The sequence below is a fragment of the Salmo salar genome, chromosome 27 (genome assembly GCF_965601325.2).
Source record: "Salmo salar chromosome 27, fSalSal1, whole genome shotgun sequence".
NCBI classification, from domain to species: domain Eukaryota; kingdom Metazoa; phylum Chordata; class Actinopteri; order Salmoniformes; family Salmonidae; genus Salmo; species Salmo salar.
Window position 1 is genome coordinate 8,392,037 of NC_138317.1, and position 19,424 is coordinate 8,411,460.

At 44.6% G+C, this 19,424-nt stretch overlaps 1 protein-coding gene across 1 annotated transcript in view; it reads right to left on the reverse strand.

Moving 5' to 3' along the window:
- Positions 1–299: 299 nt before the first annotated feature.
- The window catches only part of sdc2a (Syndecan-2-A), a 33,899-nt gene continuing 14,774 nt past the window's right edge, over positions 300–19,424 (reverse strand). Inside the window, 4 exon segments of the mRNA NM_001146396.1 lie at positions 300–987; positions 3,093–3,213; positions 4,168–4,337; positions 4,839–4,953. Coding sequence (NP_001139868.1) covers positions 824–987; positions 3,093–3,213; positions 4,168–4,337; positions 4,839–4,953 — 570 coding nt within the window. The 3' untranslated portion in view covers positions 300–823.

The window sequence follows — 19,424 nt, forward strand, 5'->3', positions numbered from 1 at the left end:
CATACTGTAAAGTAAGTCTTGTGTTTTTCTTGAGCCCCTGACACATCTTAGCTTTTTAAGACCGATTACTGTGTTTTAACATGTATGCTGTATAAGAAATGGTTTTGACCAAAAGAAACATTGAAAGAAAACAAACAAGACGAACAAAAAATAAATGAAACGCTCAAGTTCAACTAGATTGATTGACATTGTAACCTGAAGGGAGAACATTTACATTGACAGTTATCAGCGTTAATATGAAGATGAAAAAGCTTCATGAAAACTACAAAAGGCTTATATATATCTTTTTTTTTTTTTTTACATCTGAGAAAAAAATATAAATGAATGAAATACACCTTTTAAAGATCAACGGCAGACATGCTAGGACAATATTTTTTTTTTATAGGATTGATACAGAATAATTATATTCAATTATTTCCACTTTTAAAACATTTCTTTACAAATACATACTGCTACAGTTAAATAGTAGTCAGCGACTAAAAACAGCTCCTTTGACAGAAGACAGATGCAACAGCTTTTTCTCACCTTAACAGATTTTTAAAATGTTTTTATATTTTTTTGCCTTTTCAAATAATACACAAAATATTTAAATACACTGAGATATGCCATAAAATAAGCAATGCTTGGCTTTTCATTAAAAAAAAGAAGAAAATGTCTTAATTACAATACTCTATGCAAAAGCTTTCCTTTATGTCATTTTTCCTCAATTAACTTTTTTCTTTTTTTGTTGTTACAGTATATTTGAACAGGTTTTTTCTCATTGTCATGGACTGCTATAAACTGTCACTCCGATTTGTCAATCTTCTCACGAGGGGGTGGGGCTTTATGCATAAAACTCCTTGGTTGGGGCCTTCTGATATGCTGCCCCAGAGGGTTTCCTCTCTCCCAGGTCGTAGCTGCCCTCGTCCTTCTTCCTCATGCGGTAAACCAAGAGGAGGATGAGGAAGATGGCGAAGAGGAAGCCAATAACTCCACCCGCAATGACAGCTGTGGACACAGAGAGGGTGAGGTCAGAGGTTAGAGGTCAAAGGCTATTCAGAGGACATTAAAGCTTATAGCATCTAGAGGGGGAACTTTGAACGCACTGAATGCACCTTTCTTACACAACCCCCCTATCAAGCTACTCAACATTACTCCCAGGACATGCCCTTGTTTCCTGCATGCTAATTATTTACATAGGATTTCATCATTCTTCCAATTATACTTGTATAAAGTTTCTTTACAGCCCGTAATCTGTTTTAGGGCTCTTGTGGCGAAACAATCTCCCCTCTGCTCCAGTTTTATTTCCACATGTTGAACTGGCGCCTCGGCCCCATGGGTAAAAAGATATCTGGCACGCTTACAGCCAGAAACCGTACGGCTCCTCGGTGTGGAGCGGATAAATGTGAATTAGATTACAGACAATTTGAGTTTGTGGGAGCCATAGGGGACAGGATGAGGAAAGGTAGGAGGTAGAGAGGACAGGAGGAGGTTAGCTAGCCAGATCTGTTTCCACCCAGTGGGCCTGGGTCTCCTGAACTCAGAGTTTTACATTACTCTAATCCACAGTATATACAGCCCTGTCAAGGCCAGGGTTTTAGTGGATGTGGCCAACATGACTATAATTGAAAACAGAAAAAAGTAGTTTAGCTAGCAGACAGTTCGAAAAGTCAGGGCCTCACATGTCTACATGACAGGTAATTTGAGCAATTTTGAAATACAATAGTTAGACAAAGTTTTCTACATTGCAAACTTTGGAATAAACAACAAAATCCAAATGAGAAAAGGCGGCTAACTGGATGGATGTTTGTGGGATATATTTCCAGCACGACTGTATTGACGTCCCCATTTGTCCTCATCCATGCCACTTTTTCACAGTAACTATCAGATGGACGTCAGAACAAAGGGGAACTGAAATGCCAATCCATTTGTAACCCTCTACATGTTTTTCGCCGACACTGAAAGGAAAACAGCATCAGAGAGTGCGATTGCCAGTCAGATCATTTTCCTAGTTTGGATTTCATTAGAAGTGAATTAACACTAATTTGGAGCAAAGTGCGCTATTAACTCTGGAAGGTCCCACTGAAGGGTAGAAATGTATTTTATACATTATTTTCAGAAGCTGTAGAGAACATGAGAGACATGGGCAGAACATCATGATTAAGGAATGTGGATCTGATCAGGAAATAACACAATGTACACTGAGTGTATAAAACACTAGGAACACCTGCTCTTTCCATGACATACCGACAAGGTGAAAGCTATGATCCGCTATTGATGTCACCTGTAAAATCCACTAAAATCACTGCAGGTGAAGGGGAGGAGACAAGTTGAAGAGACAATTGAGACATGGATTGTGTATGTGTGCCATTCAGAGGGTGAATGGACAAGACAAAAGTTTTAAGTGTATTTTGAACTGGGTATGGTAGTAGGTGCCAGGCGCACTGGTTTGTGTCAAGAACTGCAACGCTGCTGGATTTTTAACGCTCACCAGTTTCCCATGTGTATCAAGAATGGTCCCACCATCCAAAGGACATCCAGCCAACTTGACACAACTGTGGGAAGCATTGGAGTCAACATTGGCCAGCATCCCTGTGGAACGCTTTCGGCACCTTGTAGAGTCCATGCACAAAAAATTGAGGATGTTCTGAGGGCATAAGGTGGTGCAACTCAATATTAGGAAGGTGTTCCTAATGTTTATTTACACTCAGTGTATAACAGAAATGTTATAGCAATTATATTACAGATTATTAGGTGTTATATGGCAGAGGATATATGAAGTTGCTGCACAAGCTAAAGATGCAGCAAAGATCCAACCAACAAAACAAAGCCAGACATCCAAACGCAGATTTTCATGTCATCAATCTCGGCAGCAGACACACTTTAGCGTCGCTCCAGACCCGGCACCTGACCTACTTCATAATCAACGTTGTAATCAAGAATTCAGGAATAACACGGCAGTGTAATTACCTGATGTGACAGAATTTCCCATTCGACAGCTCACGACCCATAATCAACATTTAGATGTGTAGACACAGGGGTAAAGACTGCACACCGTAGCCTGCGTCGAGTGTGAAAAAGGTGAACCCCTGTGCTGCTGTTGCCGTACATACCTGCCAGCACCTCCGTCCTCTGGAAGAGGTTTTCCGAGCGAACATCGATGGGCTCCAGGGGGGAGCTGAGGGTGCTGGTGATCTGGTTCTTGCGCACGTCCTCGGTGACGGGTACTGGGGGCTGGGAGGAGAGAATGGAAGGATTCGATGATTGTATAACGTTTTGTTTTTTTATACAAACATAAAAGCCAGGAGAATGGAAGTTAGAGATGGAGGGATATAATTTATGTACTAACATAGATGCCTGGGTCCATATTTGGGCCTCTAGCCCCGAAACCAGGGCCAAGTAAAAATCACCTGCCCTACACCTTCCGTGTTAACAGATCTGAAAAGACTGGATAGGTGAAAGCAACATGGCAGAAGCCACACTAACACTATTGGAGGGTTTGGTGGAGTCGCCACTGTATTGCTGTCACCTCCCTAGTGTCTTCATGTGTAAAATTGAATGGTAAGGGATTAGGGGAAGGAGAAAGGGACCACAATGGAACCAGGCCAAAAATAATCTAGGCCGTCACCCAACACCAAGGGTGGGGGTGGGGGGGGCAAGAGCTGATGCTGTAGTGTTCTAAAGCGGGAGATTATGACTGTTTGATTCAGTAATCCAGCATAATGTACAACAAACCAGAGCAACATCAGGAGCCTAGATGGGAGCTTGATCCTTATCCCCAGAGGAACCTCTTGGAGGGTATTATCATCAATGCATTAGAGGGATTTGATGACATGCTATGTCAACGAGTTAAGACTTATGGCTGATGGTTTATACTCTTCATCTGTGGGGAGGTCAAAGAGCATAGATCACTGTCTAGCAAAATGCTCTAATATTAGTGCGTTATTAGGGCTCTATTACCAATGACTACTTTCATGTATAGCATTCCAGCATCAGGGTCAATGCATGTTCAACTGTTATTTTGGGAGGGGAAAGACTCCCACAGAATAGTAGACACTTTCCAATCTTTCAATATCTACCATAGGGGGGGGGGAAGGACTGGTCCTAGGGCAGTTCGGGCAAATGCCCAATGGGCCGGTCCATCTTTAGCTTAGCGGGCCGGTCTAAAAGGTCGTCATGTTCCCTCACCTCTGTTCTGACTGGCTTCCTGGACTTTTCCCTAGGCAGGTTTTCTCTGGGCGTGTCTGTCTCCACTCTGGGAGTGAAGTCTTTGGTGGAGTCCTGGGTGGGTTCTGCTTTGGGCGCAATGTACAGCGTGCTCACGGTCACCGCCTCCTCGATCACCTCCTCAGCAATGCCTGCAGAGCAAGATGAGGAGATAGCACTGTTGTACTACTTCACCAGCACTCAATTACTTTCAGTTGGTTGTCAGTCTATGTTCGAGTCTGTATCTAAGTGAAATCAGGCTTTTCATAAGTACCTCACGTTCACATTCATAATTCAATCACAACAGACAAGGCCACCTCCGGATATTCTAGAATGGGATCAGGTGAAGGTAAAGTGAGTCTGGTTTCATTTTTTACTGGGAACAGTGTTCGCTACAGTTATCAAAGCTCTTTCTTACAGCCTGCTTTGCTTTGGCCATCTGCATGTAGCTAAAAGTTTTGTAAAAAGGGGCTTCAATAACTAAGTAAGACCTCAGTTCTACAGACATGCCCACTCTGGGTGAAAAGCCAGTCTCAATTAATCCTTTGAAAAGACACAGTATACAGAAATGACTTTTTTGTGCGTGCGTGCGTGCCAGCCTGCCTGCCTGTACGTGTCGACCCAGTCAAAGGCTACGGTGACCAGACTCTTACCTGATCCTGACCCCGAGGTAAAGTCGTCGTCGTCCTCAGGGTAGTAACCCCCGGACCCTGTGTCGTCAATGAAAAGATCATCCACTTCGGAGGACGACTTGGCCGCGTCCGCTATCTGAAAGGGAGAACAACAGAAATCTAGACAAAGTACTGGGCATTTGGTCTGTTCCGAGACCACTTTCCAAGGCGCAAGTCCAACATAACTTTCTTATAGTCACCACTTTTGTCTTTGAAATACTTCTAGCAGTGAACACGTTTCTGGATACCACGGTCTGATTGTTTGGTAGAAAGCACTGAGTTTCAATGAAAAGTGAACACCAAAAAGGGCTTATCGCTTGACTCAAAGCCATAGTTGACCCAAAGATAGTTAGTCGTTTCAGCACTACAGTATGTTTTGCCAGGTAGACATATCGTTATTTGCTTGAACATCGTACTCCATGTACCACAGAGGGCACTTGTCTCGACAAACCACGCTGGACTATATCACTGTGTCAGAGTCAAACAACCACATTAGACGTCTAGCTCCGCCCACCATCGTTGCCGGGGTAAAAGTTCATAGAAGAGCGTGTGTGTGTGTGTGTGTGTGTGTGTGTTTGTCTTACAGTTTAACGGACTGGCAAATAGAAAAGCTGAAATTGAACAATGCTGTTCGTGTGACTTGCAAAGACATCAACCCCCTCAAGACTATAGAATGCTAGTTAATAAAATGTCATCTATCCTCAATTTCCTTTACAAACAACAACTTCATACAAACTCAGTGAAATTACTGCACAATGGGCAAAACAATGCCATCATTGTCGTGTGTGTGTGTGTGTGTGCGTGTGTGTGTGTGTGTGTGTGTGTGTGTGTGTGTGTGTGTGCACCTTCGTTCGTGTGTGCATTAAGTGGAATAGCTCGGTAGGACCCATGGCAACCTCCATTCAACCTCAGTCTGAGTCCGAGTGTGATGTCCCCTCCATACTGATGCTGCTTTAGAAAAAGTGCCACAAAAGAGGGCCAACAATAAATCATCCCTGCTTTGGTTTGGTGCACCAATGTTTTTGTCACGTTTCAATCCTGCTCTTGTGCTGTTCAGCTGATATACCTGGAAATAAATGACCTGGGATCAGTTTTACACTCGTTGCTTTTGCAGAAAAGGCCCGGGGAAGAAAGAGAGCGAGGACTTCCCATAGGAGATGACACATTTCTCAGAAGGAAGCTGTGATAAGTAGGTTTGTTTGTGTGTGTGTGTGTGTGTGTGTGTGTGTGTGTGTGTGTGTGTGTGTTCTAACCATGTGGGGACCATTTCCCACATCCGCATGAGGACAAAGGCTATTTTAAGGTTAGGGTTAGAATTAGGGTTTTGAATGGAATTTTTGTTTCGGTCCTCACAAGTATAGAAGAACAAAACGTGTGTGTGTGTGTGTGTAGGTGCGTTTGCATATGTGTGTCTGTGTCTATGCATGGTTGCCTGTTTTACTTTGACTGCAATAGGTGTACAACTGAGTGTATAAAACAGCGAACTGAGCCTATGGGAATGAGTGTGAACATAGCCCCTAAATGCCTCGGGGTGTGGGGGTAAAGTGTGTGTTTGAAGGTCTGTCTGCCTCTCTTCAAAGAGCAGCCTGACACTCTCCGCCGTCACAAAGGGGCAGGTCTGCGGTGGTGAGCGTTGGTGAAAAGACAGGGGATGATAAAACAGAACAATATCTGCCTCCCCTCCAAAAAGGAGCAATGACTTTCCAACAGAAAGGCATTCAGGCCAGGGCTGGCTGATCAAAGGATGAATTTGATCAAAGCAACTTTATTTTAACCTCGCTGCCTATTCTGTTTCACCAACCCCCCCCCCCAGTTCAGTTCACTAGCTGGGCCCACACATCACTATGCATCAGTAATAATACAATTAACGAACCAAAGGATGGAGCCCACAAATCAAGCAACAAAAAAAATGAGCCTAATGAGATAGAGGCAATTGAGGCCACACACACACACTCACACCCGAACGCGCACACGCTCAAGCGCACACACACACACACACACGTGTGTACCCACATTATTCGACACAGCACAAATCTAAAGAAAGTGAAACTAAACAATGCCATTGCTATAGCGTGCATGGCACAAAGAGCAAGACAAGGAGTGGATCAAATCAGATGTTCATTCTGGAGCGGAAATGGTCCGTAAACTCCTGCCTCTTATCACTATTGACATGTTTAACCTTCCAGGAGGACTTGCCTTTGAAACCTTATCCCAAGCTGGGAGTTCAAGCCTGGAACTCCATAACAAAGGAGCACCCTCCTCATAGAAATAGGATTTCTAGAATTAGGCTACTAGTAATTCTATTTCTGTGGCCATTCTCTCACGTGTGAAAACCATCTTCTCCTTCCAGTCCATTCTATGTTTACTTTCCTTCCACAGAAAGTGAGAGGCCAGGCAGAGCGTCGGGTTCTCTTTCAGCTCGTCAACTCCACTCGTGTAAATGGCAATTAGCCTATTAAAGCAACTGACGTTTAAGATGTGGTAATCGTGTAGTGGGACTCCATAGAAATCACCCTCTGGGTTCTCTTCACAAACAAAGCCTAATCTACACATGCTTTGACTACTATGCACTGGCATTATTTGAGCTCAAGAGATAAAGGGTTTCTTCCAAGCAGGCTATTTAAATCACTTTTTCCTTTAGAAAGACTAGGGCTCTAGAGTGCGGACAGACATCTGTTAATGCTTCAAGCACACACACACGGACACACATGCACACACACACAGACTGTGTGCTTGTAAATACACCCCCCCCCAAAGTGTTAATGACTACGTCTGGGGGTCATTGTCCACATCCAGGTATGACCCTAACTAACACAGTGAGAGCTGGCAGATACAAAAAATACAATCCCTCTTCACTGGTATGAATGAATGGGAAAAAGCCCATGGAGAATCCATCCAGCCAGTCAGAGCCTTAGCCGCCTAATCCTTAGCCAAGAACCTAACAAGCAACAAGCAGCACCTAGTCTAGCGCCTGACTGACAGCGAGACTGCGATAACAAGCGGCACCGTGGCTTTTATTAGAACAGAACTACCGTTCCTACTATCTGTCTGCACCTAATGAACAACTAGTGACCAGCAGGAGGCTTGCTGCTGGATGCAGTGGGTCTCCGTGGAGAACGTCTATAGGGAAAGAAATATAATACACAAGAGGAGGAAGAAGAGAGGAGAGGCAGAAACGAGCGAGTGTCAAGGAAGGAGAGAGAGAGAGAGAGAGAGAGAGAGAGAGAGAGAGAGAGAGAGAGAGAGAGAGAGAGAGAGAGAGAGAGAGAGAGAGAGAGCGATTACGCGCTGCAGTAGACAATCTGTGGCCTGCAGGTTGCTTTGCTAAAAGCTTGTGAAACCGCCAAGCCCATGGCTGGCGGTGTCCGAAAGTCAAAGAGGCTCTCTTTATGGCGTGTGCAGTTAGCTGTAAGCTAGCGCGAATGTGAGGGGAGGTAGTTAGAGTTGGGTGAGTGGCTATGGGTCATAGGGGTAGTGTAGGGTAATTTGGGTGAGCCCTCTTGCCCCGTCTCTAATCCGTGTAGACACATTGCATTCACTTCTTACACGGTCAATATTATCCCACCCCAATACAGGGGAGACAGGGGAAGAAGAAGAAAAAAAAAGTGATCCTCAAAGGTATGCAGACACACACGAAAACACTCACACACGCATGGGCACGCACACACAGTAAGGCTTACATCATTGACAGGAGTGGAAAGCAAGAGACAGAGGGCAGACAGTGCCTCAGACATTCTTTGTCCGTCGGTTGCTCTGCTCCCGCTCAAAAATATTTCCTTAAGAGAACCATAAGTTAACTACGAGGGCGAGCGAGGGCCGTTGCAACATAAAGCACTTGACTTGCAATGCTGTCATTTTTCTTAAGGATATTCACTGATGTCAGTCATTGTACCTCACAGTAAGTACAGTGTCCACGCTATATTAAGCCTTCAATGGTCATTGTTCCGTATTGTCCGCTTCTGTAAGACCATTGGGTACCACTGTGTTATCAAAGGAAATCGGTCTCCTCTCCCCAGGATTGGGGAAAACAAAAGTGAACCCTGAAAGTCAATGATTTTCTGAAGGAAAAAAAGCCTGAGTGTCTCTGTGTTAAACAACAAAGTAGTGCAGGTAGATTATGTTCATCTGTAAACTCAGCAAGCCACGGATCCATACGGTGATCAATACTGCCACCACTCTGGCCTGGCCTCCTTCCCATCGCTCTCCCACATGCACATTTACAAGGTGGCTTTTTTATCGGCCCTGAACGGATGGATGGCTACGGCTTTTCCCGGTGCCGGACCTGGCTGGGAGGAAAGGATTAGAGGTGACTGGGTGAAAGCAATTGGCTTGAGTGGGCTAGAATGGCTGGATTCGAGATGCAGTGTTTCAATAGTGAAGATTTTACGCTTGTTATCAGTTCTATGTGGTGTTTAGTTTGTCACTTTTTGTCTTAAGAGATAATGACAACAGCAATGGACTGCTAGGTTGGCACCTGTTGGTGGCCATTTTGTAGGCTAACGCTAGCACATACTAATGCTAAACAAACAACCGGCAGGAGCAAGCTGGCTTCATAATTGATGTTTGTTGGTGAGGATTTGTTTGTCAAATGTAATTGGGGTTGAGAAATTAGTTCATAAAGGCTACAAGTCTACAGCAATGAAGTGGGAGTTCAAACACTGACCCACAAGCTAAGCAAATGGTTGTGGTGGTGGAGGAAAGGAGGGGGAGTAGGGTGGACGGATGTCTCTCCGCGCTCTTCAGAACCGTCGACTTTTATTTCCCTCCTGGGATCATAATAAGAAACAAATTGATGGTCTTTGAGACACTGGAGGGGAGGGGCTGTTACTGCAGGAAGTTGACACAAATCAAACTCTCCCTAAAACCAGACTGTGTGCCCTGGAGCTATTCCCGGAGTGCGGGGGACAGCTTTGTAGCTTGGTGTGTGTGTGTGTGTGTGTGTGTGTGTGTGTGTGTGTTGACATTTACCACAAAATCCAGGAAACAGAATCTGTTCATCTGGCTCTGTTGCTAGTAGCTCACTTTGCCACATGTTCTTTTTCATCATGCATAACAGCATAAATAATGCATCCACAATAGGGCTTTCTGGTTAATGATAGATTTTTTTTGTTAAGTATATAAAGCCTTTATAATCCTAATTGGAATACAAAGACACAGTTAAGAAGAGCTACAAAGACGAGTGTTGACAGTATATCTATGACTAGCTTTTGAACAATTGATCGGCGGTTGATCTGCGATTCCAAAACTGTCACCACTCGTAATGAACTGAATGATGAACACTGAAGTGAACCCAGCTGAAGTGCTCCTTTGGAAAGTTCAGGAAGTAATCTAGATGCAATGGCTCCTTCCTGTTTCAAAGCAGTGCCACACTTGGGTTGACGTGGAGAGTTTATAGGTGGATTTGTTACCTTTTCATTTCGTGGTAGCAGTTGGGACTCCATCATCAAATGAATGCCGGAGAGCAGTCATTTACGGGTGCATTAGCTGATCTTTACGTCCTCATAAAGAGTGAGTAAACTGTCTGGGACTGTGCTCGAATTAAAACCTGCAGATCTTGCTGCTCTATGGAACTGGATCAGCTCACCACATACTGCTGGGTAAATATGCTCAGTACTTTGAGAACCGTTTCACAGATCAGTTTCTTTAGTTCTCCACAATGCAAGGACATTCTATACCCCCCCAAAAAGCCGTCAAGTTCTGACATATGGGGCGGGGGGCATAAAAAAAATGTTCAGCATAAGCTTTGCTTTAGTTCTCCAAACAAACAACGTGTCAAAGTCCAGTCAAGCAGCTCAAACTACCTTAAATTACATCCATATGTGAACAAACACAAGCTGCATAAGCTGGCTGGGGAACCTTTGTTACAGTTTGACCAAAATAAGACCAGGCACAGGAGTTTTCGCAATAATGTCTCACAAAAGAGAACAGAGAGCTTGACTAACTCCGTCCTCACATACACTGACGATTAATCTACCTCAGACTGCATAAATATAACATGAGGCAAGAATCATAAAGAACCTGATAGTACAGACTGTGCAAAATAAAAGTATTTTGTCAAAATACTTTTCTTTTGCGCCTGTGCCAAAAAATACAATGTTTTTCCTACAGACGCCCAATAAGAGACAACATCCTGAGAGGAAGAAAGTCAATTTCAAGGTTTCCAACGAAAACAGACGCTACTGATAGCCTGGCCGTGGGACAATAGAGTAAACCTACCTGCCTGCACAATCCTATTTACGCAGTCCAGCGAGATAAAATAATAAGAAATGTGTATTCCATAAAGCATAACAAGCCATAACACGATTCACGAGACACAATCGTTTTGCAATGTTGCAATATAACATAACATGTGACATATGTGCCAATTTCGCTGTGGTATCGGTGTGTCAATGTGTGTGAACGCTCACACACGCTACGACACATTATGGCTAATTAACTTAATCTCAGAAAAACTAAATATTTTACTCGCATACCAATTAAAGCCTGTCTGCTTGACTCATTCGCTGAGGCACCTGATGAGCCTAATGTAAAGTTAATGTAAACCTTGAGTGAAACAAGAAGCAAATGCGGCTCACGTGGTTTCAACATGTAAAGTTTTTAGTGAATATCTCAGCTCTATTGCATCCAAGCCGGGAGAAAGTGACAGAGTTCTTTCTGCACACAGCCCTCTCTGGAATCCCAAGTCTACCATTTGGAATACTGCCTGCCCCCGGGTTGGGAATTGGGAAATTCCTCAGCCCCGTTAAACATCTTTTGATACGCACAGGAAACCCTAGATTCTTTGTCAGCTCGGAAACCCAATATGCTGGGAAATGGGCTTCACCTGCGAGTCATTTTTGTGAGGAGGGAAACTGAAAGATTTGCCGCAGCACGGCAGGTTTCTTCCCTCAAGTCACAGTGAAAATAGGAAGCTGTAACAGAGGCAAGGCTGAACAGAAACAAGCACAGGGTGGTTTTAAGTGCTTAGGCCTGTATTAAAACAGGTCTAATGTTCTATAACCCTAAAACCTCTAGCTATTACAAAAAAACTATTGAGTTCAGAAGCATCAGTAATCTAGAATTCCCACATCCAGGAGCAACGTTCTTACTTGACTACCATATATCAAGTCCACTATCCACACAAATAACACTGGGCCAGTCAAAATGGTGCCCGTGTAAACATGAACGGTAGGTCTCTTCAGAGGGCAGATCTGTGAGAGGAGGATGTTGCTTGTTTAACACGAGTGGGGAGAGAGGGGAAGGGGCTTAGAAAAGTTTCAACCCTCAGTAAACCACTGACCCCCTAATTGATATCGTCTGAAGTGGAAAAGTACCACGCCGTGTTTGCAAATTCACCATTTTGACCGGTTCTGACTTGTCTGAATGTCGTTGGAGACGCTGTTCTTTCGCCCTGCCTTTGTACCCGCTTAGCGTTCATTTCACACATCCCTGACTAACTCGGCAAAACGCACTTCATCACAAAGAAACTTTTCACGAAAGGTTTGAAACAGACCTTCCTTTCGCATTCCAGTTCACCTGAAAATAACACATTTTCAGCAACATGCTTTCCAAGGCCACATATTCAGGCAAAGCCCTTTGAGAAAATTAAGGCAATGACTGTTGGTCCTCAAACGTCTCCAGCAAAATTACTATGAGGATGATAGTGGAAGAGCGGTTAACAAAATGTCATCTATTCAGGTTATAGGCACTGAATTACTCCTCCAGCTAGTTAATCATTGGCCTTATTCATCATGGCTCATATCACCTAAAGGTTGATGAGGGGAGGGGGAAAGTGAGAGAGTGTTAAAAAAGGAGAGAGCACAAAAGAGAAAGCAGACGAGGGGGCATTATTTGAAAGCCTCAGGTAAGAGCAATTACTGCAGCCAACACACACGCACAGACACGCACACACACACACACACACACACACGCAATTCCAACGGCGTCATCAGTTTCACCTTTAATTAATAGCCGGACCAAAACTGTCTCACACAGTAACCTCTACTGAAGCACTTTTGGCTAGAGGCACACTAAAGCAAGATGAGGCCATTTCAGTCATGGGGAAAATGAGCAGGCCTGCCCCACGGTCGGCTCCATACAATCACGCTGAAGAAAATTAACACTTCCCCAAGAGCTTATTCTCCAAGTCCGAGTAACTCTACCGTGACTCATTGATCTTAATATAACACAGACCGGATTTCCATTCCTGTAGTGAAATCCCTGGTGGCCATGTACGGGGAAATGTTGAAATGTCCTTATGCCCTCAAAGAGGTAGATTCCACCTTTCTGACTTCACCTGCAGCACATTAATAATCTCCTACTTAGATTTTTAGCCTACAGGTGGAAGAGAGGCCTGCTTTTTAAAGAAAAAGAAAATGAATACTTTTTCTCCCAGGTTGGCAGGTATGCTTGAGTATTCTCGATGGGGCCTGTGCACATTAGGGAGAGTATGCAGGATGGATATAGCAGGAAACAGGCCTTGGGTTCTGTTCAAATCGCTCATCTCTTTGGTTTGATATGTAACACTCGGGTACGATTGGGTTCTTCCTGAACACAGGGCTGGCTTACAGCGTGTGCTCCAGATTCGTACCGTTCCGCCCGGGAGCTGTCAGTGACTGAAAGGCATTCCTGCCTGATGAAAAGCTATCGGAGGAGGAGGAATGCTGAGAGGATCTGCCAAGTCCTCGTCTTGGAGAGATAAAACAGGCCTTCGCCTTTTCCTTATATCTTAATACGAGCCAGAGGGAGGGAATGAAGGAGGATGGATACTTTTCACCAAAGATGCATTCCCGATTACTGCATTGTTTGAATAAGTAGAGCAATGTATAATTTGACTTTGACATCGACATCGACAATGACTGAACCAAATCCTCCTAACAGTATTCAGTTTCATATTCCAAGGACTCGATTCAAGGTTTTCGCAATGAAACCAAGTTACGTAAAACAGCAACAAACACCTGGGTCACGGGGGAAGCTGCCAGGCAGACCTTTACAGTACACTGCCTTGGCACACACAAACCTCCAAGCATGCAGAGAGGCACAAACAACTGAAGCGGCATGTGTTCTCACATGTACACAGACACAGGGAAACATGCTCCCCTGCATGTGTCCCCCCCCCCAACCCCCCTCTGACCCCTCTATTAGTCGGGGTGTTGGTGCTCTGCAGGGCTCAACAGCAGGAGATGAATGCACCCTTTCAGGTCACAGCCTGTCTGCCATATCCACCATTCCTCTACAAACACAGGTGCTGCTAGCTAGCTACCCCCTGGATGAGTAAATGGGGGGGGGGGGGGGGGGTAATCTCTCTGCTACAGCATATATAAGCACTCAAGAGGACCATATGGTATCACCCGGACCCATGTTCTGCACTGCTGACTGCACTTTGTGAACAAAGCATGGGCATGTGCGTGAGAAACTAATTGTACAATATGTATTTTGATGCTTTTTTTCCTCATACTGCCCACACAGTAGCATAATACAGATTTTTACATTTACTTTCATTGCCTCTCCCACTCCAAAAGGTATACAAAACATTTAAAACTGTAGATTAATCTAATACCTTCTCAAGGCTGACCTATTTGTATTGCGGGGCTGTATCCCCGTTCTGAGCCTTTTCAACAATGGCATGTTTGGAAAGAATTTCAGGCAAAAAAGCAACCAAAGAAGTCACCAGTCACCTCGACCCATGTGCTTCTGCCTAAGCCAGCTATACTAAACCGCTATGCTAACTAGCAATACCTCTGATCCATGCCACTATTGCCATTGTGTCACAAGGCACTTCTCATTCACACTTCAAACAGTCTGCTATCCCCTTCAGTGTGTCAGGATAAAGGCATGGCTTCAATCAGCATCGCTCAAAGCCTTTGTGTTTGGTTCCCCAGGCCCCTAAAAGAGCTATGGCATCCAGGGAGGGGGGCGTGATGGATAAATTAGCTGCTGGTTCAAAGTTTAATTTAATCCAGATTCTAAGCCTCGGCCAGAGTGGTCAAAAAAGTTGCTGTGTGTGCCTTTGTCCGGCTTCCGTCCAGGCTTTTAACCCTTTTCTTAACAGGAAACTCATGAGTTTTTCAGAGCCAGCTCATTAACCCCATGCAGCCAGGAAGGGCTGTGACATGAAAGAGCTCCTAGGAGTGGGGGGGGGGGGGGTCAAAGGTGACCTGACCACAATGTCATGTTGTCTTTCTCACAACATAAAGCAGAAAAGTGGCTCGTTGGGGGGGGAGCTTTCGTTGTCTCTTCGTAGCCAAGGCGCAATGTGACTTTTGAGGATTAGTTGTCTTTTTATTTGATAACTTATCCAATTTTACAGGCATGGACAGGCAAGTTGAGTTGTCGTAACAAGATTATTTTCCAAATGTGTTAGGTCATAGTATTTAGAGTTTGCTGTCATTTCCAATCTTATTCCTTTCATTTACAGCAAGAAAACTTAAGAACGGACCGGTGGGATGCGAAAAAGTTCATGCTCTTTCACCCACACTCAAGCTCATTTATACATATGGCCTTTTCCCCACACACTTATCTATTTGTGCAGAAGAAATTATGACCTGCCAAATTCCTCCAAAGCTCAGTCCATCTCTCACTGCCCCACTGCTGCAAATGGGCCCTTATCTGGATAGATATGGGCCATGTGTATGGGGGGTGATTTCACCGCTTCAGTGGCTGATCTGCTTCAATCTTCACAGTGCAGCAATTGAATTCCCATCCGACCCTTCCCTTAAGAGGATTTGTGTTCACGGGAGTCAGGAGGGCACTACACTCTGGGGGGGGGGGGGGACGACAGTAGGAAGAGGGTGGGCCGTGAGAGATAGGGAGGGAAAAAAAAGAGAGAGATTGGCCAAGATGAAAGATAGAACGACGAGGGAGAGAGGTAGTGGAGATAGAGTTGCCATAGCAGTGATGACTAGTTCCTCTGAGAGCAGTGTGGACCTGTTTATCTGTTAGTGTACCTGAGGGCATGACGATGCTGACTATGATGCTGACTATGAAGAGGAAAATGAATGTTGAGAGGTTGATGAAGGGAGTGACACAGTCAGTACCGGCAGGGGGAGGAAGAGAGAAGCAGGTGGTGATCCCTGATCCCATTATCCAGGGCTAATCCAGCAGAGCACAAAACCAACGTTAGCACAAAATTTAAAAAAAATTACTGGAGCACCAACCCGGGTCTCAGCACAACCTGCAGGGACTGTGATCCAGGACCAGGGGGGTTAGCTGTTTTTTGGGGGTCGGGGTAGCCATGCCCCATCGCTACATTCAAACACTGATTCAGAGACAGATCTAAAGTTTCACACTGAGGCACTTAGCCCTCACCGCAAGCTACGTACACTGACCACACTACGGAGGTAAGATGGAAACAATAACAGCCCTAAAGGCATGCTCAAGTCAAGTGGCAACATATGAAGAGTGGGAAGGCAAGAGTCATCTAATAGCCAATTAATGAGACAAGGCCTTGGGAGCTGGGCTAGTTACCTTATAGGTTTGCACAGTCACAGACTATTCAACAGTGCATCATAAAGATCTATTGAAACATTGACCTTAACCTCAGATTCTCATAGAACAAAGCTGCTCTGAATGATGCCACAGCTTTAAATATGTAGCCTCTTCCTGTTTTGGTAACAAGAAGGTGCAGAGGGACACACTTACAGTACATACTAACCTTTCACACAGTCACACAATTACTGGGTGGATTATCAGTTTAGGAAGTGGCATATGCTGAAGATTAGCTGTTGTAGCCGGGCGTTTAGGGAGTGATTCAGGCCTCGTACACAGGAAGAGATCAAACACTACTCTACAGAGAGGAAGCCATTTGAGTGTGTGTGTGTGTGTGTGTGACGCTTGACAGAATACCATCGCTCCGTCCGATTTGGTTTCCATGTTTGTTGAAACAAACCTCTCCACAACAAAAAGGGAGAAAAAAAAAAACCTCCATGTTTTATGCATGCCAGCTGCTGGGATTGCATTCCTAGCTAATTAACAGAAAAACAATGTAGCCACAATTAGCTCACAAAGCAAGGGTAAACAACTCACACGGTTCTGGACAATATCATCTCCAGCACATTATGTAGACAACTTTTTGTAAAACAGCTGGAACAGAAGAGGATTTTCCGGTCTCTGTTTTTTGTATTCCACGCAATAAAGTTACAAAGTCACAAAACCCATAGGCATATAAGCTACCCTCCTGAATATAAATATCAGGGCTTTTACAAAAAGCGGGTTTGCTTGGTTTCTATGGAGCTTTTGTCTGACTGTTCAAAGCAGCGCTCTAGCCCTGAGCTCATATTTGAGAAAGAGGAGGCAATTCATATTCCATTCTGTGGAAACAGAAATAGGTCCTTTACCAGTACCACATCTTGGCTGCTTTCTCCATCATTAATGATTGTGTGGCAGAAGGAGCATCTTCACCCCTCTGGACCCTTGGAGAAGCCAACTTTATCAACACAGAAAACACACTTTCGGCCGAGAGGCACACACACACATGCACGCGCATACACACGGCCAGAACCTCCTAAATGTACCGTTTTGTTCTCCGTCAGGAACCAGCGATTGTGATCGCTGACAAAACTGTGCAGCTAAAAACAGCTTTAACGTATCTGCCAAATCTTACACTCGCTACGCAGCCCAATTCTATCCCTCTGCTGTAGTTCCTGAAGAATGTGCAGTTATGAAATCTGCCGTCTAGCTTTCCCTGAGTTCCTGAAACAACACAAGGCCATCCTGTGCTCCACCATCTGTCTTACTGTCTCCATATGGATGGGCAGAAGATGCTTAGGATCAAGTAGAAGAAGCATTCTGATTGGTCCCAGAGACACACCGAGCACCTAGCCAGTGTTTTCATTGGTTACCGGAAACTTCAAGACACAACTTTAGAGCCTTTGAATAGGTCTCAGTAGCTGGTACCCGGGAACACTTTGAAGGCCGGACCTCTAAGCAGGAACAGAAGAGACGTATAGCGCCTTAAAGCTGGAGAGCACAGACTGTGGTGGTACACACCTCACTAAAAGGGGAGATGCTACTATACCCCACACAAGTACAGATGTCTAGCCTAGACCCCAACAAAACCTGTCAAGATGCCTTATGTGGTCAATAAGTCAAACATAGTGATGTGAAGCCACACAAAAAGGGGAACACAACGCTTCAGAAGATGCCATGAACCCGTGGAACATTTTGAAGAGGTTCTGTAAACTTTGTACCTAATATCAAAGTCCAGGCACTGGCTGGTATGGTAGGTCAGGTCTGGTATTTTACCAAGCCTTGGCACTGAGGAGGAATTATTGGAGACAGCCATGAGGCTTCAGTGTCTCTGCAGGACATCCTGGGTCTGGAGTCAGGGCAGTCGGCCCTCATTCCAGCCAGCCACTGAATCACTTGATTAAACAAATTATCATCATCAAAGTCATCAAGCCTCCCTCCTCCGTTACGTCAGGCTAACAAATTTAAGCATAGCATGAAAATGCCCCGATTCAAATAGCAATGACCTTGGCCCAGTCTCTCCGAAATCAGGGATGGGGGAAAAAAAACAGGGAGCCAATAATATCAGAGATATGATATACACACTATCAAAAGGTGACAGATTTGGAAATGCACTTTCCCATGACGTCACAGGGGGCCAAAATTCACCTGACGGTGGAACGCCACCCATTAGACTCTTGTTTGTTTGGAGGCTTTCCTTGAAATGTTCCTCCCATTAGGACTGCACAGTCGCCTCAAAAGGACAGCGAGAAATGGGCGTGTCAGTGGCATTTGCATTTCAAATCAAAATGGATTCTATCTGACACGGTTCCCTAAAGCCTCCTCCCCTGTTGAATAAGAGTGCCCTTGTTCTTTCTCTCTGTAATGGGAGCGCTACGGGACACTGGACATGGCTATCTGGCTGCGCCAGGTTTACAGTTAGTGTTTAGCACATAGATGGGTGTTAACAGAATGCATTAGTAAAGATTAACGGGCTCGCAGGACCGGTGCATTAATGCGTCTGAGCACGTCAAAGACTTGGTTGAGGTCCATTTTGACCTACGGTAATTAAAGATCCACCGAATCTCTTTCTGTCTCGTCTAGCCGGGCTTTACATTTGACCTGTACTATGTTTGTCCCATTCCATTGATTACTGTTGGTTTGCCCTTTGCTGGATGACGCATTGTCTGTCTTTGTTTGATGATGTAGCCAGGGTTTAGGGCTTTGGACAGTGTGCCTGCCACCGCTGCCCTGGAGAACCAAACTACAGAATATTTTGAAAGAGTCTTTCAATCATGACATCATGGTTGTCTTCTGGATCCAAATTAGAAGACGCAGGAAGCTGTATTCTAAAAACGCCTAGGATTAAGGATGTAGCTATTTTACAAAACACAAAAGGTGAAAATGTCTTTGTACAACTGAACCGAATCTGAATTGGAGGCAATTTTCCTACATGCTAGAAGGAGAGGAAAATAGTAAAAAAATTGCTGTGCCTTAGAGAGCAATTATTGGTTTGAAAAGCATTTCCCTACGGTACGGTGTAACTAGACAGAGAACTAAAGTACTTCCTGTTTTTATAAAACTGTTCCTATGACAACCCCTACTCTTCTGAATATTCATGAGTGCGCCATCAGGGACTTTAAA